At 47.2% G+C, this 24,191-nt stretch overlaps 3 protein-coding genes across 4 annotated transcripts in view; all 3 read right to left on the minus strand.

Moving 5' to 3' along the window:
- Positions 1-11,024, minus strand: part of ap4m1 (adaptor related protein complex 4 subunit mu 1) — a 33,440-nt gene extending 22,416 nt beyond the window's left edge. Inside the window, exons 1-8 of one of the 2 annotated variants that reach the window (XM_059994514.1) lie at positions 10,885-11,024; positions 10,421-10,506; positions 7,003-7,109; positions 6,538-6,634; positions 3,494-3,604; positions 2,835-2,912; positions 2,360-2,422; positions 2,001-2,067 (exon numbers count right to left, since the gene is read on the minus strand). In XM_059994514.1, coding sequence (XP_059850497.1) covers positions 2,001-2,067; positions 2,360-2,422; positions 2,835-2,912; positions 3,494-3,604; positions 6,538-6,634; positions 7,003-7,109; positions 10,421-10,506; positions 10,885-10,942 — 667 coding nt within the window. In that variant the 5' untranslated portion in view covers positions 10,943-11,024. Of the gene's footprint in view, positions 1-2,000; positions 2,068-2,359; positions 2,423-2,834; positions 2,913-3,493; positions 3,605-6,537; positions 6,635-7,002; positions 7,110-10,420; positions 10,507-10,777 lie in introns of both variants that reach the window. The other variant, XM_059994513.1, reaches the window with a different exon arrangement.
- Positions 7,121-8,351, minus strand: LOC132407675 (keratin-associated protein 16-1-like). The gene is made up of 2 exons (XM_059994516.1): positions 7,562-8,351; positions 7,121-7,473 (listed from the first exon to the last, which is right to left on the minus strand). Exons 1-2 carry the CDS (start codon positions 8,172-8,174, stop codon positions 7,214-7,216), a joined length of 873 nt encoding a protein of 290 aa, XP_059850499.1. The 5' UTR covers positions 8,175-8,351; the 3' UTR covers positions 7,121-7,213.
- A 7,412-nt stretch (positions 11,025-18,436) lies between the features above and the next one.
- On the minus strand, positions 18,437-24,009 carry LOC132377532 (SCAN domain-containing protein 3-like). Its single transcript, XM_059943811.1, has 2 exons — positions 21,976-24,009; positions 18,437-18,454 (listed from the first exon to the last, which is right to left on the minus strand). Exon 1 carries the CDS (start codon positions 23,879-23,881, stop codon positions 21,989-21,991), a length of 1,893 nt encoding a protein of 630 aa, XP_059799794.1. The 5' UTR covers positions 23,882-24,009; the 3' UTR covers positions 18,437-18,454; positions 21,976-21,988.
- Between the last annotated feature and the right edge of the window lie 182 nt (positions 24,010-24,191).

Below are 24,191 nucleotides of genomic sequence, written 5' to 3' on the forward strand. Positions count from 1 at the left end.
AAAATAAATGTGCTATGTTTTCTAAAATTGACTCCTTCTACCTTAGACCACAAACTTATCAATCACCCATTGTATATTCCATCTGGTAGCCTCCAACCTGAAGGCATGAACATCATTTGCTCAAACATCTGGTAATGCCTCCCCCCACCCCTTCACCATTTCCCCCTCTCACCTTATTTCCTTACCTGCCCCTCTCCACCCTCTGGTGCTCCTCCCCCTTTTCTTTCTTTCATCTGTCCTCTCCTATAAGATTCCCCCTTCTCCAGCCCTTTAACTCTTTCACCAATCAGCTTCCCAGCTTTTTACTTCACCCTCCCCTCTCCCAGTTTCCCCCATCACCTACCACCTTGTAATTCTTCCTCCCCTCTCCCCAACTTTTTGCTCTAACTTCTCATCTTTCTTTGCAGCCCTGATGATGGGTCTTGGCCCAAAATGTCAACTGTTCACTCCTTTCCACAGATGCTGCCTGACCTGCGGAGTTCCTCCAGTATTTTGTGTGTGTTGGTTGAATTTCTGGCATCAGCAGATTTTCTCTGGTTAGTGCTCAAAACTCTGGCTGGAGGGCCCTGACTACTGGTGCTCCACATGAATCTCTACTGGGGCCTCTGCTGTCCATGGTACATATAAATGAGCTGGATGAGTGTTTTAGAGCTTGCAGGTGATACAAAGAGTGATGGCATTGTGGACAGAGTTGCAGATTGCCAAAGGATACAGCAGGATAAAGATCAGTTGCAGAAACAAGCAGAGAAGTCATAGACCAGAGTTCAAAGTAAACTTACTGCCAGAGTATATGCTACCATACATTACCTTGAGATTCATTTTACTGAGGTTGTTTCAGGAAATATAAAGAATACGAAAGAATCTACAAATAATCTGTATACATACAAACAAGGACTGTCAAGTAACCAATGTTTAAAAGACAAACTGCAAATTTAAAATTTTTTATTGAGAATCCTAGAAAGTGAGTGAAGGTCATAAGCTCAGAGCAGTGGTGATTATCTACATCTGATGGTTAACCGTTCCTGAAACCTGGTGGCGTGGGACTCCTACCCAGTGCGAAGAGCATGGCCAGGATGGTGCAGTCTTTAATGGTGGATATTCTGGTTTCTTGCGACAGTGCACTCAGTGGTGGGGAGTGGAGTTCAATCAGCCAAATGCGGTCCACAGGTTGATAGGGCACGCTTGGCTTTATTAGTCGAGTCTTTAGAGTTCAAGTGACGGGAAGTAACGTTGCAGCTTTCTGGGCGAGATGGTATATGGGGTATTGTATCCATCTGATTGCCTCATTACAGGAAGGACTTGTAATGGACGTGTAACCCTCTTTGGAGAGGGTGCAAAAGCGGATTTACCTGGATTAGAGGGAATGTGCTATAAGGAGAGGTTGGATGAACTTACATTGTTCCTGCGGGGTACAAGCTGAGGGGAGAAGATTCTGAGGGGGAGGGTCAAAATGTTTCATTCAGGAGAGCATGAATTTAAAGGTGAATGGGGGGGGGGGGGAAGAGTTTACAGGAGCTGTGCAGGCCAAGTTTTTGTTTTGGGTGCCTGGAATGTGCAAATCCCTTTCAACGAATGAGCAGAGAATGTAGGGATAAGGACTATGTGCAAGCAGAAAGTTAGCTTAATTAGTTTGAACAATATCATTGACTGCTTATCCTGTTCCTGTGCTACTTTCTACGTCAATAGTAACAAACATGAGACACCAGTGGAAGCATTGAGCCACGAAGGGTAACAGAATGGAGAATGCAGTGAATGGGCAAAATGTGGGTAGAGCTGAGTGGAGGGGTGAAGGAGATGGACCAAGGTGGAGAGCTGGTATGACAGGTGTGGGACAGCAATATGAGCAGGCGGGAGGTCAGCGTAGAGCAGCCAGAACAGGCGCTGGAGGCCAGGAAGAGCCAAGCGAACAGGCGCAGGACAGGGCTGACTATGGTTAATATGGTGTGTGTGGGTGAACCCCTCCACAGCACCCAATACGGTATCTCCAATGCTGCACTCACCCGTACTGCTGGGTAGGAAGCACTTCAGACGCACCACTCCATGGACGTCAGCTTTTAGGAGACTCCCCTGCAGAATAGGGAGAGAAGAAATACCCAGAGGACAGGTTGTTCATCCCTGCCCCAGCACCCACCACAGCAGGACTAATCTGTTACTCCATCACACTGTCACACATTATCCAAATGACACTAACTCCCTTAAAAAAGCCTATTGAACCTACTGCAACAATAGTAACAATTCAGTACTCCAGTGAAGAGATATTCTCAGGGAGGGGGAGTGGGTGGAGGAGGAGAGGGGATGAAAGATGGAGTGAAGGGGAGGGAGCTCGGAGGCAGAGGGACAGACACCTGGTCAGACTTACATTGGCTCCGATCACCACCGTCAGACGCTCGATGACGTCAACGAAGATTTCCGTTTTCGATCCCTGAGGCAGAAACAGAAGAGTTCACTGCGCCGACATTCAGCAGCAGGTCACAACTGCTCCGAGGCAGTGGGGGAAGGAGTACAGGGAGAACACCTGCTCCAGCCCCAGTCAGAGCTCAACATCCCTGCATCCTGGACCTCCGCCAGCAATCATCTACCCCAGGGACACAGATGGGAACAATTTCCAATGCAGTATGACCCAGTTCCCTCTACGGACCCGTGTGTGAAAGCTGGATCATAGTGACAGTGTGTAGTCAGAGAAGGCAGCCAGCAGCACGTCTGGAACACCCCTCTGGTGGGGGCGGAATCTGTATCCTGGTCATTGCGAGCGGCTGGGGCAGGGTGAAACGATTCCGGTGTCCCAGTGAGGTTGGCCCCATGTCCAACAACGTTATCCCCCGCTCCCCACTCACCTGCTCACTCACGGCCAGCACAGGTCGGCTCGCTGCATTGCTGGGCGCCACTTTACTCTGCTGAGTATCTGCTCCGAACTGCAAGGCAACGAAGGTCAGCAAACAGCAGATTTCACGGCTCAGTGTCCCAAGCAACCCTCACACACTGCTCCAGCCCAAAGCCCTCTCCCCCATCAACCAACACCCCACTGATGTGACCAAGCCCTTACTCTCTCCATCTCCCCCTCCCCTCCCAACACACCGTACCCGCAGAACCACTGCTCACAAGGCCATTCAGCTCATCGAATTTACTCTGCCATTTTAACATACTGATTTATTTTCCCTCTCAACCCCAGCCTTTGCGCATAACTCTCGATACCCTTACTAATCAATCTCTGCTCTAAACATCGCTTGCATGCAAGTGCAGTGCCATTCTCGCTCACTCACATTCATTCATGCACAGAGACAGTGACCCCAGCATTTCTCAATACAGTCCCATTCCCACTGCCCATAGTACCATCACCAACTTTGGACAATGTCACTAACACCAAGAGCCTCCCACTCAAATCCTCTTCACATATCACTCCAAGCCCTTCCTCAGACTCCCTCCAAAAGCTTGTGTGAAAAGGAAAAAGGAGATGGGGAAAGTGAACACAGGAGAAAAGGGACCAAATACTCACCAGTCCAATGTTGCTGAGCTCAAAGAGACTGAAGGGTCTGGCTATCACCGGCTGAGTCTGGATAAAGTTCTTCAAGACGTCGGTGGAGGTGCTTTGGATGTACCCATAATCCTGTAGCAAAATGGGCTCAGACAACACAAACACTGGGCACACCAGCTCCTCCACTTCAACGACTTCCCCATCAACTTCATTATTTTCCTAAGTCAGACACTAATTTTTGTTCTATATGCAGTTATCTATTCTGCTAGTCTGCAGTCCCAACTGGCCTGATCTCTCCCCACAGCCGAGTCAGTCCCCAAACTAATCCCACTGCCCCACTCTCTCCTCTCACCCTCAGTCCACAAACAAATCCCACTGACCCACACTCTCCTCTCACCCTCAGTCCACAAACAAATCCCACTGCCCCACTCTCTCCTCTCACCCTCAGTCCACAAACAAATCCCACTGCCCCACACTCTCCCCTCACCCTGTCAGTCCACAAACAAATCCCACTGCCCCACTCTCTCTCCACAGCCCTATCAGTCCCTAAACTAATCCCACTGCCCCACTCTCTCTCCACAGCCCTATCTGTCCCCAAACTAAACCCACTGCTCCACTCGCTCCTCTCAGCCCTGCATCCATCCACAAACTAATCCCACTGCCCCACTCTCCCCCCACAGCCATCAGCCCCACCCCACTGCCCCACTCTCTCCTCTCAGCCCTGCATCCATCCACAAACTAATCCCACTGCCCTGCTCCCTCCAGACAGCCATAAAATAATTGCAAATGAATCCTTAGGATAACTTAGAGGAGGTATTTGTGGATGTAGGCACATTGGTCAGGTTTATTACTGAAGCTGACATTATATGAGGTCATGTTGTTCTTACTTGAGGGGTCCATGAAATGTTGGATGGAGGGACACAGTAAAAAGGAAGTATTGAGGAGAGTAAAATCTTTGGAAGTGATTCATTTGCCAGGCCTGATAGAAATACATCCCAGGCTGACAAAAGAAGTAACTTGTGGAGGCCCTGACAGTTTTCCCATCAGCCCTACTCAGAACAGTGAGGACAGCCAATGTCTGAAGTACAGGTCGAGGTAAAGTAAAGAGACAGGCCAGTTGATTAACTCTGGTGTCCAGAAAATTGCTGGAATAGATGGAGAGAAAGATGCAAATTATTTCGGGGAAGACTGCATCGATATAAAGGAAGGTAGTGCTTGACTGAACATTGTGTGAAGGTGACAAACATGCCATTCATTTAGCATCAGCATGAATGTCAGCAACACTTCCAATGAAGCCAGCTTGCCCGCAGCAAACAACAGCTCCAAGGCAGAGCATAGAACCGGATCTGAAATCAGCTCTGTGACAGATGACCGTCGTTTTATTGTGACTGGAAGGTTGTTACCAGCGACATTCTGCAGGGCTCAGGGCCTGCTCTTTTGTTTTATGTGGAATTTTATGTATTTGAAGAGCAAGAAAGTACCCAGGGAAAGAGTGGAGCTCCTCGGGAACCACTGGGACAACACATACAGTTTATGAAGCCAGGTTTTGAGGGGGGGTCACAGGTCAGTACTTCTCAACTTACAGGAAATTGTTATGGAGTGAGTACTTTGAAATTTGTTGGCCAGGAAGAACTATAATCTACAAATCCATAAACAGGAATGAGGTAACCATGGTGTCAAACAGACAAAGTATTTGTTCTTGCTGTGTGATGGCCGAAATAGAAGTGGCCATTTTGTGAGACTATCCTTGCAGCTGCTATTTTGCGAACTGTTAGGTGAATTGATTCTTGCTTCAGGATAATTACAGCAGTTGAATGTGGACAGAAGGAGTTTCTGCTAATGATCTGCTTAACCCAAGACCATTCTCAGAGAAGAAGCTGCAGGTTTGCAGAAGGAACAGCCTATGATCTGGTTGACTGGGCCCAGTGTTTGAGCGACCTGGTTAGGCTGGTTTGAAATGCTGCTTGTAGCCCTGGCTATATCCATTGCGAATTTGACACAGGTCAGTCAGACGACCTGAGCCAACGATATTCAAGCATCGTAGATTGATCTAACTAGGGAAAGAATAAGATGGAAAGACTTTGGGAGCAAGGCAGCGACAACTCCGGAGACCAGCCATCTTGGATGCAGATGACCCCACATCAGACACGTGGAAGTTAGACTGGGACCACAATGAATACCTGTTTTTTTTTACTGGGCATCACCTTTTCTATTCTTTGACTGTTCACGCAGGGTCAGGGGAACCTAGAGGGTGTGCACACAGTTAATTTGTAAATATTCGTGCTTGTTAGTTGAGACAATAAAGGTAGTTATCAGTAAATTCAGATCCTCTCTGTGGCTAACTGAACATTATTATTGATCCTGCTAACAGAATATATAGCAGAGATCTTTGAGGAAGCAGTGAGGAGGACAAAGAGACGACTTGAAAAGGCCCTGGTTAATAGAATTAAAGAGAGGGATCAAAAAGCCAGGAGTCAAACTTAAAAATTTGGGTCAAAGAATTAGCAGAGAGATTAGGACAAACTTTTAGATTGAAGAGGTGCCAGAGTTAGAGACTTTGGCAACTCTCACAGAATACCGGAACATGAACTTGAAACACAGAGCCATGGATCTGGTGAAGGTGGTGTCAGCTCTTCCTCCAGCAGTTTAGGGTAATGAGCTATATTGCTATCAGTCCGAGTGCTCTCCCAGTAACCCGTTAATGCCACTGCTCTGCTCACTTCCCACGGGAGGATGAGAAAGACCACGTACAGGGAGACAGACAACGGAGTTGCCAGTCTGACTGGCATGGGGCCGGAACTGGGGAACAGTCAAGCTGGGGTTAAAGGTCAAGAACCAGAGGTCAGGGTGCGGGTTGGGGTAAGGAGTCAAGAGGCTGGGCCAAAGCCAGGGGGAGTGGGAGGTGGAGTTGGACTGAGCTAGGGTCAGGTTGAGGCTGGGGGGGGGGGTCAAGGGTTGGGGAGCTGGGCTGACAGTGAATTTGAGTCGAGGCAAGTTGGCTCCAGCAGGTGAAAGCTTGGGTGGGAGTGTGACTCTCCCTCAGAAACAGCCTCCTGAGCACTCACCAACATTTCATCCAGCATCTCATAGACCAGGGCGAAGTTCAACCGCAGCGTTTTCTCACTCAGAGTCCCACAGTGATCCTTGATGAGACTGACGAGCCTAACGACACAAGCACAGCACAGTGACAGTGACCCCTCCCGAGACTGAAGCTAGTACTGTGAGGGTTCCCTAAGCTGCCCCACTGGGGCTGAGGGGGACAATAAATCAGCCACGTTCAAATGCAGACTTACTGAGCAAATAGCTCCTATGTCTTTTGCTCTCTCTGTCCTGCAGTGAGAGCGAAGCCAGGATCAGCCCATCACACCAATCAGGGTTAAAGATGGACCCGAGGCCTCTGTGCTGGGCTGGCAGAGGTGTACCCAGCGACCCAACAGCTGGGAGTGAGTCAAGGCTTCAAATACCCTACTGTGGGGAAGCACACACAGCCCCATACCCCCACATCCCACCGCGACAGAGCAGCAAGTTACCTGCTGAGGAACTGGATGATGGTGAATGGAGAAGGGCTGGAGCGAGTGGTGGCCACAAAGTACAGCGTGTTCTGTCGGAGGTGAACGTACTGTAGGCCTTGGTGATGCTGATTAAAGAAAGGTGATTAGCACAGTCAACAATCAGTGCAAAGTATCCTCTATGTAGATGATTCTCATGCTGCGGTTCCTGGCAAGACCAAAATTTATCACGTCACAGTCTGGTACAACAGGGATATAAAATAGGGATATAAAAGCTGTAGTGTACGCTGCCCACTGGATCGCAGGCCACACCTCGCCCCGCCACTGGATCGCAGGCCACACCTCTCACCGCCACTGGATCGCAGGCAACACCTCTCACCGCCACTGGATCGCAGGCCACACCTCTCCCCGCCACTGGATCGCAGGCCACACCTCTCTCCGCCACTGGATCGCAGGCCACACCTCTCCCCGCCACTGGATCGCAGGCCACACCTCCCCGCCACTGGATCGCAGGCCACACCTCTCACCGCCACTGGATCGCAGGCCACACCTCTCACCGCCACTGGATCGCAGGCCACACCTCTCACCGCCACTGGATCACAGGCCACACCTCTCACCTCCACTGGATCGCAGGCCACACCTCTCACCTCCACTGGATCACAGGCCACACCTCTCCCCGCCACTGGATCGCAGGCCACACCTCTCACCTCCACTGGATCACAGGCCACACCTCTCCCCGCCACTGGATCGCAGGCCACACCTCTCCCCGCCACTGGATCGCAGGCCACACCTCTCACCGCCACTGGATCGCAGGCCACACCTCTCACCGCCACTGGATCGCAGGGAACACCTCTCCCCGCCACTGGATCGCAGGCCACACCTCTCCCCGCCACTGGATCGCAGGCCACACCTCTCCCCGCCACTGGATCGCAGGCCACACCTCTCACCGCCACTGGATCGCAGGCCACACCTCTCCCCGCCACTGGATCGCAGGCAACACCTCTCCCTGCCATTGGATCACAGGCCACACCTCTCCCTGCCACTGGATCGCAGGCAACACCTCTCACTGCCACTGGATCGCAGGCCACACCTCTCCCTGCCATTGGATCACAGGCCACACCTCGCCCCGCCACGGGATCGCAGGCAACACCTCTCACTGCCACTGGATCGCAGGCAACACCTCTCCCTGCCATTGGATCACAGGCCACACCTCGCCCCGCCACGGGATCGCAGGCAACACCTCTCACTGCCACTGGATCACAGGCCACACCTCTCCCCACCACTGGATCGCAGGCTGCCCCACCACTGGATCGCAGGCAACACCTCTCACCGCCACTGGATCGCAGGCCACACCTCTCACCTCCACTGGATCACAGGCCACATCTCGCCCCGCCGCTGGATCGCAGGCCACACCTCTCACCTCCACTGGATCACAGGCCACACCTCGCCCCGCCACTGGATCACAGGCCACACCTCTCACCTCCACTGGATCGCAGGCCACACCTCTCCCTGCCACTGGATCGCAGGCAACACCTCGCCCCGCCACTGATGGTATCAATAGGAAGTGCTGCCTCAAGGCAACATTCAAACGTATCCACCAACTCACAAGAAGTAAAGAAGCCTAAAGTTCCACACCACCAGGTTCAAGAACAGCTATTTCTCTTCAACCATTGGGTTCTTGAATTGATCTGCACCAACTATAATCACTACCTCAGCACAGCAACACTATGAGCACTTTGATCACTTAGTACTACAATGAACTTTTCCAAGTTTTTCATTGCACCTGTGCAAATGTGGACTTATGATAATAAGCTTCATTTTGACATTGAAGGCAAGGGGAGGCCTGGTCTGTACTGCTGTAATCTGAGGATATTTTCATTATACAGTAGGCTGCTTACTTGATCAGTAACAAACTGAATGATGCAATGAACAATTTGCTGGATTGTGAGGGTTGAGTGGCAGCTGTGGAGGGAGAAGGAACTGTTGACATTTTTAGTTGTGACCATGCATCAGGACCAAGAAATGGTGTACAGCTGGACGACAAACGCTGCTCCAGTGTCTACCAACCTTGTCCTTTGAGTTACAGGTTTGGGAGGTACCACTGAAGTTGGTGGTGAGCTAATGGAGCGAATTTTATAACTAAGTGCAAACTGTCACAACAGTGCACTGTGCGTATGGTGTGAATATTTACCACTTATCAGGACTTCTGGGACCCGGACATGGTTTAGGTCCTTGAGTAAAATTGTGGCCTCATTCCACCAGACAATCAGAGATCCAGATGATCCCGGACTACAATTCACGTTCAATTTAATTCATACTCTGTGCCTTTGTATAAGTGGTGCCAGAGTATGTGTGTGCCCAGTCCACTTACATTTCTCTAAAGGTAATCGATATTTAATATATCACATTCCATCTGTCAACACCACTGTCCTCAGTAGTGATCCCATCAGCCCTTTCCCACTCCTTTACTTCACTGTAGCCTTCCCACATGTCGCTCAACTCCACTTGATTTTTTTCGCCTATAGTTCACATTTTTACATGTATTTAAGGGATATTATGCAGCAGCAGGTCCTTGGAGCGTGGGAGAAAACCCAGGCATCCCGTGCAACCACAGATGTACAAACCCCACCCTACAGCCTAACTGCTGTCCTTTGGTGCTGGTCTTTGGTCAGCGGTGACCTCCCCAGTCGAAGGTTGACAGTATTGTTGTCATTTATCGTCACATGTACCAGGATAACTGAAAAGCCTGTCTTGCATACCGTTCACACCGATCAAATCATTACATAATGCATAACAGAACAAGGTAAAACAGTAACAATGTAGAGAAAGTGCAATGCAGGTGAACAGTGAAATGCAAGAGGTAGACTGTGAGGTCAGGAGTCCAGTTTTATCGTACAAGGTCCATTCAAGAGCCTGATAACTATGAGATGGAAACTGCTCTCGAGACTGGTGTTATGTGATTTCATTCTTTGCATCTTCGCCCTGATGGGAGAGGGGAGAAGAGACAATGTCTGGGGTGGGTGGTGGCTGAGGCAACAAGTAGTACAGCCAGAATCCCATGGAGCAGATCATGGTAGAGTAACATGAATGCTACTCACCACTTGATCATCCTGGTTACAGTTGGGTGCAGACAGGAATTCTTCTAACCCCTGAGGTTACAGAGTCATCAAAAACTCTGGTGCAGAAACAGGTCCTTCCCGTCTGTGCTGACCTGTTTTTCTGCCTTGTCCCATCTACCTGTCCCTGAGGTTGTCAACAGAACCAACCATTTGATTACGCACTGCAAATATTCCCACATCTTAGAATGGAGAAGCTAACCGCCACGTGATGAGCAGTGGGTAATGGTGCATGGTCATGTAGGAGAGGCTTGGATCATGTTTCCCAACACAGGATGAAACCAGAAATGTTCAGCTTCTGAGAAATTATAAAGATCACTTACCATGACAACAGGGGCCTGGTCTCTGGGTAAACATGTCACCTTCTGGTAGAAAACATCGATGACGTCCTTGGGATCCTCACCACGGACTGAATAGCTCAGTCAAGGAAAAGTCATCGTCAGAGTCGACCCACCGTGGAGAACTTGTGCCTCCATCTACGTTCAGTTAGCACTAAATGCACACAGCATCACTCTCGAGCTCGCTCAGTCACTCTCTTTTACACACACTATCGAGCTCACTCACACGCAGTCACTCCTGTTCTATCTCACGGACAGTCACACTTGCTGGCAACCACAGGGCATACACAAGAGTGGGTCCAGCAAGGATGGAGGATGTAGCTCCGCACGGGACCACGATACAAAACCCCGATCCTCTCCGCACAGCCCGAGGATGTCCCTCCCTGTCGTCACCAGGAACCGGTTGTTTACACCCCACCCGTGGTAAACACATGTCCGCCCCGGGATACAGTCCTTGTAGATGAGGTGGTCGCCGCGGGACGACAGAATGAACACCTGAGAAATCATCGCCCCGCGCCCACCCCCAGCTGCACAGGCCGCGTCGTGACGCTATTCGAAGCGACGTCGTCAGCGTGCGTCACCAGAGCGACGGGAACCAGGGAACCAATCGGCTGCGGCCCTGATTCGACTTCCCGGACTTCTTACCTGCTCTGTCCACAGTGGTTGTTACCCAGGGTTAGCTCGAACTAATTAGCTCTGATTAACTCAGGGTTAGCTCGAACTAACTCGGAGTTAGCTCTGATTAACTCAGGGTTAGCTCGAACTAATTAGCTCTGATTAACTCAGGGTTAGCTCGAACTAACTAGTTCTGATTAACTCGGGGTTAGCTCGAACTAACTCGGAGTTAGCTCTGATTAACTCAGGGTTAGCTCGAACTAACTCGGAGTTAGCTCTGATTAACTCAGGGTTAACTCGAACTAACTGGGAGTTAGCTCTGATTAACTCAGGGTTAACTCGAACTAACTCGGAGTTAGCTCTGATTAACTCGGGGTTAGCTCGAACTAACTCGGAGTTAGCTCTGATTAACTCAGGGTTAGCTCGAACTAACTAGTTCTGATTAACTCAGGGTTAGCTCGAACTAACTCGGAGTTAGCTCTGATTAACTCAGGGTTAGCTCGAACTAACTAGTTCTGATTAACTCAGGGTTAACTCGAACTAACTCGGAGTTAGCTCTGATTAACTCAGGGTTAGCTCGAACTAACTAGCTCTGATTAACTCAGGGTTAACTCGAACTAACTCGGAGTTAGCTCTGATTAACTCAGGGTTAGCTCAAACTAACTAGCTCTGATTAACAGGGTTAACTCGAACTAACTCGGAGTTAGCTCGAACTAACTCGGAGTTAGCTCTGATTAACTCAGGGTTAGCTCGAACTAACTAGTTCTGATTAACTCAGGGTTAGCTCGAACTAACTCGGAGTTAGCTCTGATTAACTCAGGGTTAGCTCGAACTAACTCGGAGTTAGCTCTGATTAACTCGGGGTTAGCTCGAACTAACTGGGAGTTAGCTCTGATTAACTCAGGGTTAACTCGAACTAACTCGGAGTTAGCTCTGATTAACTCGGGGTTAGCTCGAACTAACTCGGAGTTAGCTCTGATTAACTCAGGGTTAGCTCAAACTAACTAGTTCTGATTAACTCAGGATTAGCTCGAACTAACTCGGAGTTAGCTCTGATTAACTCAGGGTTAGCTCGAACTAACTAGTTCTGATTAACTCAGGGTTAACTCGAACTAACTCGGAGTTAGCTCTGATTAACTCAGGGTTAGCTCGAACTAACTAGCTCTGATTAACTCAGGGTTAACTCGAACTAACTCGGAGTTAGCTCTGATTAACTCAGGGTTAGCTCGAACTAACTAGCTCTGATTAACTCAGGGTTAACTCGAACTAACTCGGAGTTAGCTCTGATTAACTCAGGGTTAGCTCGAACTAACTCGGAGTTAGCTCTGATTAACTCAGGGTTAGCTCGAACTAACTAGCTCTGATTAACTCAGGGTTAACTCGAACTAACTCGGAGTTAGCTCTGATTAACTCAGGGTTAGCTCAAACTAACTAGCTCTGATTAACTCAGGGTTAACTCGAACTAACTCGGAGTTAGCTCTGATTAACTCAGGGTTAGCTCGAACTAACTCGGAGTTAGCTCTGATTAACTCGGGGTTAGCTCGAATTAATTCAGAGTTAGTTCTGAATAACTAGGGTTAGCGCTGGTTAACCGGGAGAGCTGGTAATATTCGGGTTTGTTCTGATTTCCCCTGGATTAGCGCCAGTTACAAATGATAACTGCAGGTTACCCCAGGGTTAATGCTGGATATTTCTGAGTTAGCTCTGGCTATCGCTACAATTTTGCTAGTTATCCATGGGTTAGAGCTGTTTACCCAGAATTAGTGGTGGTTAATTTGTGCTTCAGCCCAAGATTTATGCTAGTTGAACGACAAGGGCAGAGAGTATGGATAAAATTTGTTTTCAGTTTGGCAACTCGTGAACAGTGGGGTGTCCCCAGAATCACTGCTTTTTTAAGAAGATAACAAAAGTGGTTGTTGAAGGTTATGCAATAGAAATTATCTACATGGACTTTAATAAGACATTTAGTAAAGTTCCTCATGGTAGATTGATTCAGACGATAAAGATACATGGGTTCCAGGGTGAATCGCAAGTTTGGATTCAGAACTAGCTTCCCATAGCAGACAGAAAGTAGGGATGGAAGGCTGTTACTCTGGCTGGAGGTGCAAGGCCAGTACTGTTCTTCAAGGATTGGTGCTGGAACCTCTTTTGTTTGTGATATTTATCAATGATTCAGATGAAAATATAGATGGGTGGATTTGCAAGTTGTGGATGATATCAAGATTTATAGAGTTGTGGACGGTGTAAAGGATCACCAAAGAATACTGTAGATCATTTACAGAGGTGGGTAGAGAAGAAGCAGATGGAGTTTAATCCAGGCAAGTCTGAGGTGTTGCACTTTGGGAGGTCAAATAAAAGGAGGAAGAACACATGTAATGGTTGGGCTCTTGACAGTACTGAAGTTCAGAGTGATTTTGAGATCCAGATGCATGGTTCACTGAAAATGGGTACACAAGTGAATTGTTCTGGTCTAATTGTCATTCAACCACACATGAATACAGCCAAAAGAAGCAGTGTTATTCTGGGGCCAGTACCAACAGTCTCACACAGCACAAAGTACATACAAGATAGCAAGCACACATAGGCTATCAGTAAACAACGGTCACGCAAAAAATATATTCAAAGACCCTGTGTCCATGAATGTTACAGAAATCTGCAATTGAACACAATACGGCTTGTTTTCTGCCCAGCAAACACTGGGGGCAGCATTGCCTCCGGTGGAGCACAATGACTCTTGACGCCCCTTTCCTGGGCAGCTGTAAACAGGCGACACCACGGCTTCAGGCCTGGTCCTTGTAGCGCCCCTGCTATCCACAAATAAATCGGTGAATCGGACTTGCAGCGTTCCACATTAGTGATGCCCAACAGGGTTTTGTGATCACAAGAAAAGTGACTAAGACGATCACTCGCCGTTAGGCTGCACAGCTTTGCGCACCGATCTCTCTCTGAGGCAGACAGCAGACCGTTCCGCACCAAGTCCAGCTCTTTAAGTTTCTCCGCCAACAAGCAACTCGCGGATGGGGCAGACCCGCAGTACTTAATGTCCAACAAGGTCTTGTGATTGTAAAAAATATGTAAACAATAAGGTGGTAAAGAGTAAACGCAAGATATTCTGCTGATGCTGGAAGTCAACAAAATGCTGGAGGAACTCAGCATGTCAGACTATGTGCGGCTCCAATGCCGTATTCGTTTGATGACAACACCACAGTTGTTAACCAAATCAGAGGTGGTGATGAATCAATGTAAAGGAGAGAGATTGAAAATCTGACTGAATGTTGCCACAACAACCTTTCACTCAACATCAGCAAAGCTAAAGAGCTGATTATTGACTGCAGGAAGAGGATACCAGAGGGCCATGGGCCAGTGCTCATCTGCAGATCAGAGGGGAAGAGGGCCATTCATTTTAAATTCCTTGGCGTTACCATTTGTCCTAGAACCAGCACGCAAGTGCCATTACAAAGAAAGCAAGGTCGCATTTCCACTTTCTTAGAGGTTTGTGTAGATTCAGCACGTCATCTAAAACTCTGGCAGTGGAGAGTATCCTGACCGGTTGCATCACAGCGTCACGGAGGTTAATGTATAAAACCACAAGAGCAGAATTAGGCCATTCGCTCATGCTGATCCTGGATCCCACTCAACCCCATACACCTGCCTTCTCGCCATATCCCCACCCTGACCGATCAGGAAATTATCATCTTCTGCCTTAAATATACACACAGACCTGCCCTCCACCGCAGTCTGTGGCAGAGCATTCCACAGATTCACTACTCTCTCGCTAAAAAATTCATCCTTATCTGCGTTCTAAAGGACTGCCCCTCAATTTTGAGGCTGTCCCCTCTAGTTCTGGATACCTTCACCGAAGGAAACATCCTCTCCACCCTATCTAGTCCTTTCAACATTCAGTAGGTTTTGATATCCCCCACCCCCACGTTCTTCTAAATTCTAGTGAGTACAGGCCCAAAGCTGCCAAATACTCCTCAGATGTTAACCCCTTCATTCCCAGAATCATCCTCATGATCCTCAAATAGCACAATGCTATTACAGCTCAGTGTTTCAGAATTCAATTCTGGCCCCGTTCTGTAAGGAGGTTCTACACATCCTCCCCGTGGAATGCATGGGTTTTCTCTGGGTCGTCCACTTTCCTCCTGTAGTCCAAAGATGTACTGGATAGCTTAATTGGTCATTACAAATTATTCTGTGATTAGGCTAGGGTTAAGTGGGTTTGTCGGGGTTTCTGGGGCAGCACGATTCGAAAGGCTGAAAGGGCCTACTCCAAGCTGCATCACTAAATAAAATAAGATAAAAAACGACCTGGCATGGAAACACAAATGCCCATGGACAGAAAAGCCTCCAAAGAGTGGTGGATACATCCTAGTCCATCACAGCAAAAGCCCTCCCCACCACTGAGCACCTCTACAAGGAACACTGCCGCAAGAAAGCAGCATCTGCCTTCAAGGACCCCACCATCCAGGCCACGCTCTCTTATTGCCGCTGCCATCGGGAAGGAGGTTCAGGAGCCTCAGGTCCCACGCCAGTATTACCCATCAACCATTAGGCTCCTGAACCAGCATGGAGAACTTTCAATGAAGAAGTAATTCCACAACCTATGGACTTACTTTCAAGGACTCTACATCTCATGTTTCAATATTATTTTATGATTATCTAGTTATTATTATTATTAGTATTATCTGTTTTTATATTTGCACAGTTTTGGACACTGGTTGCCTGTCAGTGCTTGTGTGTAGTTCTTCATTGATTCTGTTGTTTCTTTGTATCTACTGTGAATGTCTGCAAGAAGATGAATCTTGGAATAGAAAATGGTGACATATATGTACTTAGAAAGCAAGTTTACTTTGAACTTTAACCATCTATGGAGGAACATAAACTGCTTTTGGTTTGGGTCAAGACCCTTCATCAGAAAGGTACGGCATTGATAGGAGTGTTGACTCTAAAAGTAAGAGCAAGTATAAACTCAGTGGCCACTTTTTTTTTGTACGGGAGGTATTTCTGCATGTGCATTGTTTTCTGCTGCTGTAGCCCATCCACTTCAAGGTTTGACATGTTGTACGTCCGGAGATGTTCTACTGCACTTCACTTTTGTAATGTGGTTATCAGAGATACTATCAACAGTCTGGCCACTCTCCTCCGATCTCTACCATTAACAAGGCATTTTCACTCACAGAACTGCCACTCTCTGAATGTATTTTGTTTTTCACACTGTTTTCTCCAAACTGTAAAAATTGTTGTGTATTTAAAATCCCAGGAAACCAGCAATTTCTGAGGTACTCTAACCACCCCATCTGGCACCAACAATCATTCCATGGTCAAAGTCACTTAGATCACGTTTCTTTCCCATTTCAATGTTTGGTCATTCCCACAGTCCTGATTGATAAGCTACAGAACCTGGGTCTCTGTACCTCCCTCTGCACTTGGATCCTCAACTTCCTTACCAGAAGATCACGATCTGTGTAAATTCATAATACCTCCTCCTCACTGACATTCAAATTAGCAGCAGATTGGCACACTACAGTGGGCCAAATGGCTTGACAAGTGCTCTTCTGTTCTACTGTGTCCATACACTCCCTGCTGTCTCAGGAAAGCAGACAAAATAATCAAGGAGCCTTCTGATCTGGCTTTTCTCCCCATTCCCATCAGGAAGATGCAAAAGCTCGAGAGCGTGAGCCACCATGCTCAAGAACAGCCTCTATCCGGCTGTAATCAGAGTTTCCAATGGACCTTTCATATACGAACAATGAACTCTCGGTCTACCAGTCTACCACGTCATGGCCCTTGCACCTTGTTATCTGCCTGCACTACACTTGTTTATACCTGTAACATGATATTCAACATTCTGTTTTGTATTTCCTTTTATACTACCTCGATGTACTTAATCTTGTGTGCAAGATGGCGCTGGCAAATCATGGTGATATGTTGCAGCCTACATACAAAACTTACTAATTTACCGCTTTTGAATTACTCTCACTGCAATCTGCAGCCTGTAATTTCCCTTTAAGCAACATACTTTGAACCAACAATTTCACAGTCTTCCGAAGAACTCAGTGGAGTTAACTGTCATGTGAGCAGGGAGTTAAGTGGACTAAGGTCCATTGCCATGGCTGGAACAGAGGAAGGAGGGGAGGACTCCAGCCAAACTGAGACGCAGAGGAATGAAGCTCCCTCTGCCCAGCATCTTGTTAGCAAATGTAGAGTTGCAGAACAAGATTGAAAACCTAATGTAATGTTAAGAAGTTAGCATCTTGTATGCCGCTTGTGACCCTGGCTATTTTTTGTAAGGGTCATAGCAGCTAAGAGCTTGAGAAAAAGAGTTTAGATGCACAAATGCTTTCTCATAAGATAAGCTGGGCGGGTGACATCATCCTTGGTACGTGATCTGCACTTAACTTCAGTTTTGCTTAGAGTAACTTGTATCATTGCCTGATTAATTGCTGTGAGAAACCTATTTTGCCTTGTATTCCTTATGGCATCTGCAAGATAAGCATTAAAAAGAGTGGCTATTTTCAAAGGCAGGAGGCTTTGAATGGTAAGCCTGTGCCTGTCTGTATCCAGACATAGAAACAATTAAAACTGTTATACGAACAATTTATGAGTGATGAAAGTTTACAATACTTGTCTGTACAGAAACGAAGGGGGTGAACCCACATGTACCTGTGTACGTGACTGCATGATATAAAAAGAACAGCATTTGCTTCAGAAGAGAGAGACCCTTGAAGCAGGCTCCGAGAGAGAGTGCTTAAGGAGGGTTCTCTCGGGTAACTTGCTAATAAAGAGTTAGTACTTGGTGTCTTTGCATCGGGTAGATGGAAAGAAGTTTATAACACTAAGGGCAAGATTGCTGCATTAGAGGGGAATCTGGAATTGCATTCTGTGTTTCATGGAGACATGGCTCACTCTGGACATGCTAGATGTACTGGTGAAGGTTTCTCGATTTAGAGGATACACCAAACTGCTGATTCAAAGAAGCAAAAGGCGGGAGTGTGTTTTTCATGATAAACTCTTAGCGGGGCTAGATGTGATGGTTTTATTATAGTCTTGTTCCCCCGACCTGCAACATCTAATGACTAAGTACCGACCATTCTACTTATCAAGGGAGTTCTCCTCCATGATCCTGGCCGCTCTTCGTATAACCATCAAAAGTTGATATTAATCAGACACTCGAGATACAGAATGATGTAATCACCAAACAAGAAACAACCCATTCCAATGCATTTCAAATCAGAGATGGGGGACTTCAATCAGACTTGTTTGAAGAAATCTGCCCAACTATCATCAGCATATGACCTGAAGCACCAGGGATCCCAACACACTAGACACACTGCTATAATATGAAAAGGAATGCCTACCATTACATGCTCAGGAAATTTGATCACTTGGCTGTCCTCCTACCTGCAAAGAGGCAGAGCTTAAAGAGATTATGACAACAAAGAGGTGGTTGGCAGATGAGTGGCTATGGGAATGTTCAAGGACTCATAAGAGGATCTTAGTGAATACACTGCGGTTGTCACAAGCTTTATAAAAACAGTCAGAGTCTTCCTCAACCAGAAGCCCTGGATGAACTATGAGATCCGATATCTGCTGAGGCCCAGATCAGTGGTTTTCAGGTCTGACAACCAAGATACAAGAGGTCCAGGTACGATCTCTGGAAAACCATCTCATGTGAAAGTGCCAATTCTGGACCAGATTTGAATCACTGAAGGATGGTTGACAGCGGTAGCAGGCCTACAATGCTATTACTCTTACAAAGAGAAACCAAGTGACATAGGTGAGAACAAGGCTTCACTCCCAGGTGAACTCAATGCCTTCTGTGCTCACTGACAGTTAAACCATGGAGGAACCTTCACAAACTCTGACAGCCCTCAGTGACTTCTGTCTCTGAGGCTGATGTGAGAGCATCCTTCAGGAAGATGAACCTACAGAAAGCATCCAGCCCAGATGGGGTATCCGGCTCAATACTAAAGACTTGTGCTGACCAAATGGCTGGAGTGCTCATCGATATCTTTAAAGTCTCAATTCAGCAGTCTGAGGTACCCAACTGCTTCAAACAGGCTTCAATTATACTGAGGCCTAAGAAGAACATGGTAACCTGCCTCAATAACTATCATCCAGTAGCACTTACATCCACCATGATGAATTCATTTGAGAGGTTGCTGATGAAACATATCAACTCCGGCCTGAGAAACAACTTGGATTTGCTTTGTATGCCAATGGGCACAACGGGTCCATCATAGCAGATGCCATTTCATTGACGGTTCACTCAACCCTAAAATGCCTGGACAGCAAGGATACATATATAGGATGCTCTTTATCAACTACAGCCCAGCATTCAATACCATCATCCCCTCAAAACTAATCAATAAGCTTCAAGATCTTGGCCCCAATACCTCCTTGTGCAATTGGATCCTCCATTTTCTCACTGTTTGGATTGACAATAACGTCTCCTCGATGATCTCCAACAGACTAACACATGTGCACAGGGCTGTGTGCTCAGCCCCATGCTCTACTCGCTGCACAACTCCTACGCCATATTCATGTCTGCTGATGACACTGCTGTCATAGGCCGAACAAAAAGTGGTGATGACTCAGAGGGAGATTGAAAACCTGGCTGAGTGGTGCCACAACAACAACCTCTCACTCAGTATCAGCAAGACCAAGGAGCCGATTATTGATTTCAGGAAGAGGAAAGCAGAGGTCCATGAGAGGTGGAGAGGGTCAGCAACTTGAAATTCCTCAGTGTTATCATTTTAGAAGATTTGTCCTGAGTGCAGCACTCAGTGCAATTCGGAATAAAGCATGGTAGCACCCCTAACTCCTTAGAAGTTCGTGAAGATTCAGCATGACACCTAAAATTTTGACTAACTTTCTATAGATGTGTGGTGGAGAGTACATGGACCGGTTGCATCACAGCCTGGTATGGAAACACCATTGCCCTTGAACAGAAAATCCTACAAAAAGTAGTGGATATGGCCTAGTGTAAGCCCTCCCGACCACTGAGCACATCTGCATGAAGCGTAGTCGTGGGAAAGCTGTATCCATCATCTAGGACTCCCACCACCCTGACCATGCTCTCTTCTCACTGCTGCCATCAGGAAGAAGGTACAGAAGCTTTAGGATCTACATCACAATGTCAAGGAACAGTTATTACCTCTCAACACACACAAAATGCTGGAGGAACTCAGCAGGCTAGGCAGCATCTATGGAAAAGAGTAAACAGTCAGCATTTCAGGCTGAACCCCTTCATCAGGACTGGGGGAAAAAAGATGAGAAGTCAGAGTAAGAAAGTGGGGGGAGGGGAGGAGGAAGTACAAGGTAGGAGGTGATAGGTGGAACCAGGAGAGGGGGGAGGGTGAAGTAGAGAGCTGGGAAGTCGACTGGTGAAAGAAATAAAGGGCTGGAGAAAGGGAAATCTGAGGAGAGGACTGAAGGCCATGGAAGAGAGGGAAAGGCAAGGAGTACTGGTGGGGGGGGGGGGGGTGATGGCCAGGTAAGGAGATAAAGTGAGAGTGAAATAGGAATGGGGAATGGTGAAGGGGGTGTAACTGGGAGTTCAAGAAGTTGAAGTTCGTGCGATCGGGTTGGAAGTAAGGTTGAAAGAGCACAGAGAAAATGCACAAGGACGTTGCTGGAAGTGGAGGTTCTGTTGTAAGGAAAGATAGGTTAGGACTTTATTCCTTGGAACGCAGATTGATGGGACATTTAATAGAGGTGTACGACATTATTAGGGGTATAGATAGGGTAAATGCAAACAGGCATTTTCCAGAGTTTGGGTGGGAATACAACTACAAGTCACGGGTTAAGGTTGAGAGGTGAAAAGTTTAAGGGGAATATGACAGGAAACTTTTTCATTAGGGGGTCGTGAGTGGTGCATGCAAGATCGATTTCAATGTTTATGAGAAGTTGAGATAGGTACATGGGGATGGAGAGCTATGTTCTAGGCAGTTTAAACACAAACTAGGTGAGCTGAGGGGCCTGTTTCTACACTTTTCTATGCCCTAAGACTTCCCCTGCATTCCACTTCCAGTTCCTGTATTCATTTCAAATTCAATTGGTTCTTTCTCCAGAGCTCCCTTTAAACTTAGCAAATTCACTGGAAATTGTGATAGTCTACTACGTAACACTTAAACAATAAAGTTGTTCAAATAAAGTAAGAACCAATAGTTCAGCAAATCTAAAACCCCTGTGTAGGGTCTCAACTTTTGCTTTCAGATACTGCAGTCCTGTTGAGTTCCTCCAACATAAAATCTACAGGCTGCTGCCTCAAATGTCCTAATGAAGATCCCCCTTGGCCTGAAACGTCGACAGCTTATTCACTTCCATGGATGATGCCTGGCCTGCTGAGTTCCTCCACCATTTTGTGTGTGTGTGTTGTTTGGTTTTCGAGTATCTGCAGGGTTTTCAATTTATTTAAGACTACAGAATGCTGAACCACATTGAACATTCTGGTCCACGATACACAAAAACTGTCACACCGTTCTGACAGCTGTTAGGGAGAGTCTTTATCGTCAGTGCTATTGGGGTCACAGTGATTATGGAATCCCATGTCCGGGGTAGGTGTTCCTGCGGTGGGGGGGGGGGGGCCTTTGGGTTATAACGGGGTCACTGACCTTTTTTGTACCGCAGACCAGTTTAATATTGACAATATTCTTGACGGGGGTGGGGAGGAGGGTGTTAATCACAACCGGAATATAGGTGATAAAAGTCAACTTTAAGTCACTTATAAGTGGCTAATACACTCAATTTCATTTCTAAAAGGGTTTATCTAACGAATTTAATATTAAACACAGCACATATTTTCCTCACATGAACATAGTGATAAGTCAATAGCATCATAACATTTTAAGTAACATTTGGATATAAAACACACAGTGCATATTTTCCTTGAATGAACATATAAAATCATTGCAACACACCAATATCGCTGAATCAGTGGGAGCCCTGGGCTTGTTTCCCTGCAACAAGACGGTCCCATCGAGGGATGATGGGAGACAGTGATACTCGAAGGGGGTTCCTTATGTCCTGTCTATTCCGCAATTTAGTTTTCACTGCATTCATTGCAGAAAACCCCACTTCGCAGAGAAATGATGTTGGAAATGGAAGCAACGTTTTCAGTGCTTTCGTGGCTATCTCAGGATATTCAGCCTTGACATTGATCCAGAATGCCGGCAGAGATGTTATGTCAAACATACTTTTCAGCTCACCGTCATTAGCAAGCTTCAGGAGTTGATCTTCTTCCCGCGCTGACATGGATGATTCACCAGGGACATTCACAAATGGGTCACGGACCCATTCATTTGCACATCTTGGGTCATTTGCGGTTGGGAAGTAACACTCGAATTCTGTCATCAGCGAAGATAGGTGATCATGCACCAGCTGTGAGAAGGACGGTGCAGCCTCAGTTTCTCCCAAAATCCCAGCTAATGTTGGGAACATGTCAAATATGCCCCTGTCCACTCGCCGTCCCCACAGTTCCAGTTTGGTTTTGAAAGCAGACACTTTATCTGCCAACTTGAAGACAGTTGTCATTCTCCCCTGAAGTGACAAATTGAGTTCATTGAGCAGGTTGAAGATGTCACACAGATAAGCGAGTTTTGCTATCCACTCCTCGTCACTGAAGTGTGCTGCCAGTGGTGACTTTTTTCCTGAAAGAAATCTCTGTAGCGGCTCTCTTAACTCAAAAACCCTGGCCAGGGCTCTCCCCCTTGATAGCCACCTGACTTCAGTGTGTAAGACAAGGCGTTTGTGTTCTGCATCCATTTCCTCGCAAAGCTGCTCAAACAGACGTGAGTTCAGGGCTTTTGCTTTGATGTAATTGATGGCTTCAACAACGTCACTCAATACGCGGTTAAGAACAGGTGACATTTTTCGGCTAGCCAGCATTTCCCTGTGTATGACACAGTGTGTAGACTGGCATTCAGGAGCAACCTCTTTGACTCGGGAAGTAAAAACAGACAGCCGTCCAGTCATAGCTGCAGCCCCGTCTGTGCATATTCCAACACAGAATGACCAGTCTAATTTGCCTGACATGTAGTCATTCAAAGACTTGAATAGTTCTGCCCCGGTTGTGTTATTTGGCAGCGGCAGTGTGCACAACATATCCTCATGCACATCGTCTTGAAATATATATCGCACATAAACCAGCAGTACTGCCTTGTTGTCGACATCGGTAGACTCATCGATCTGGATAGCATACCATGGTGACTCGTTAAGCCGTTCCAACAGCTGTGCTTCAATGTCCTCCGCTATGTCGTCGATTCTCCTTGAATCTGTGGTACATGCTGAAAGAGAAACCTGTGCCATCTTGATAGCTGCAGCTTCTCCCAACAGTTCACGGCATATGTCCTTGGCAGCAGGCAGAATCAATTCTTCACCAATCGTGAAAGGCTGCTTAGCCTTAGCAATACGGCTAGCCACTAAGTACGACGCTCTCAGAGCAGCAGCATTTGTGGAGGTGGTGGCTCCCAGCACTTGCTTCTGTCTCGCTTGCTCACGTTTTTCCCGCTCAAAAAACTCAATAGGTTTGTCTTTAAGGTCAGGGTGCTTGGACGCAAGGTGCCGAAGCAGTTTTGAGGGCTTCATTGCCTCATTAGACAGCTTCTCTCCACATATCACACACAGGGGGCTTGGAGCGTGTGGGTCACCGGTCGCATTAAAGCCATATCTTATGTATGACTCGTCGTATTTTCTGTTGAAGAAGGCTTTCTTTATTTTTGGTGTCTCGGCCTCAGTTGTCTCTGCGTTATCGTCGTCGTTAGGCCTTTTATGCCCCCTACCAGCTCTTCCAAACCAAATCTCAAACGGCGTTTGTCCTTTACTCATTTTTTACAAAAATATACTTTATTCAGAAATATTACAAAATAAAACGATTTACAAACAACATTCGTTGACTGAGTCCTTATTTACTCATACCGCGGCGTCAGCGTGACTGACCCTGGAGTCGGTCTGCGGCGCACTATGACGTTCAGGATGAAAGGTCAGGGTGTCGTTGCAGCCAATGAGATTTCCGGGTGCTTTGGCGCCATTGAGCCGCGGCACCTTCGGGCCGGCGGGTAGTGAATGTAGGAGAGTGTTGACGTCTCGGTGCCTTCGTGAAAGCGGTCGTGAACCCGTCGCCGTTTTCTCGTTAGTG

The sequence above is a fragment of the Hypanus sabinus genome, chromosome 18, assembly GCF_030144855.1.
Source record: "Hypanus sabinus isolate sHypSab1 chromosome 18, sHypSab1.hap1, whole genome shotgun sequence".
In the NCBI taxonomy this organism is placed as follows: domain Eukaryota; kingdom Metazoa; phylum Chordata; class Chondrichthyes; order Myliobatiformes; family Dasyatidae; genus Hypanus; species Hypanus sabinus.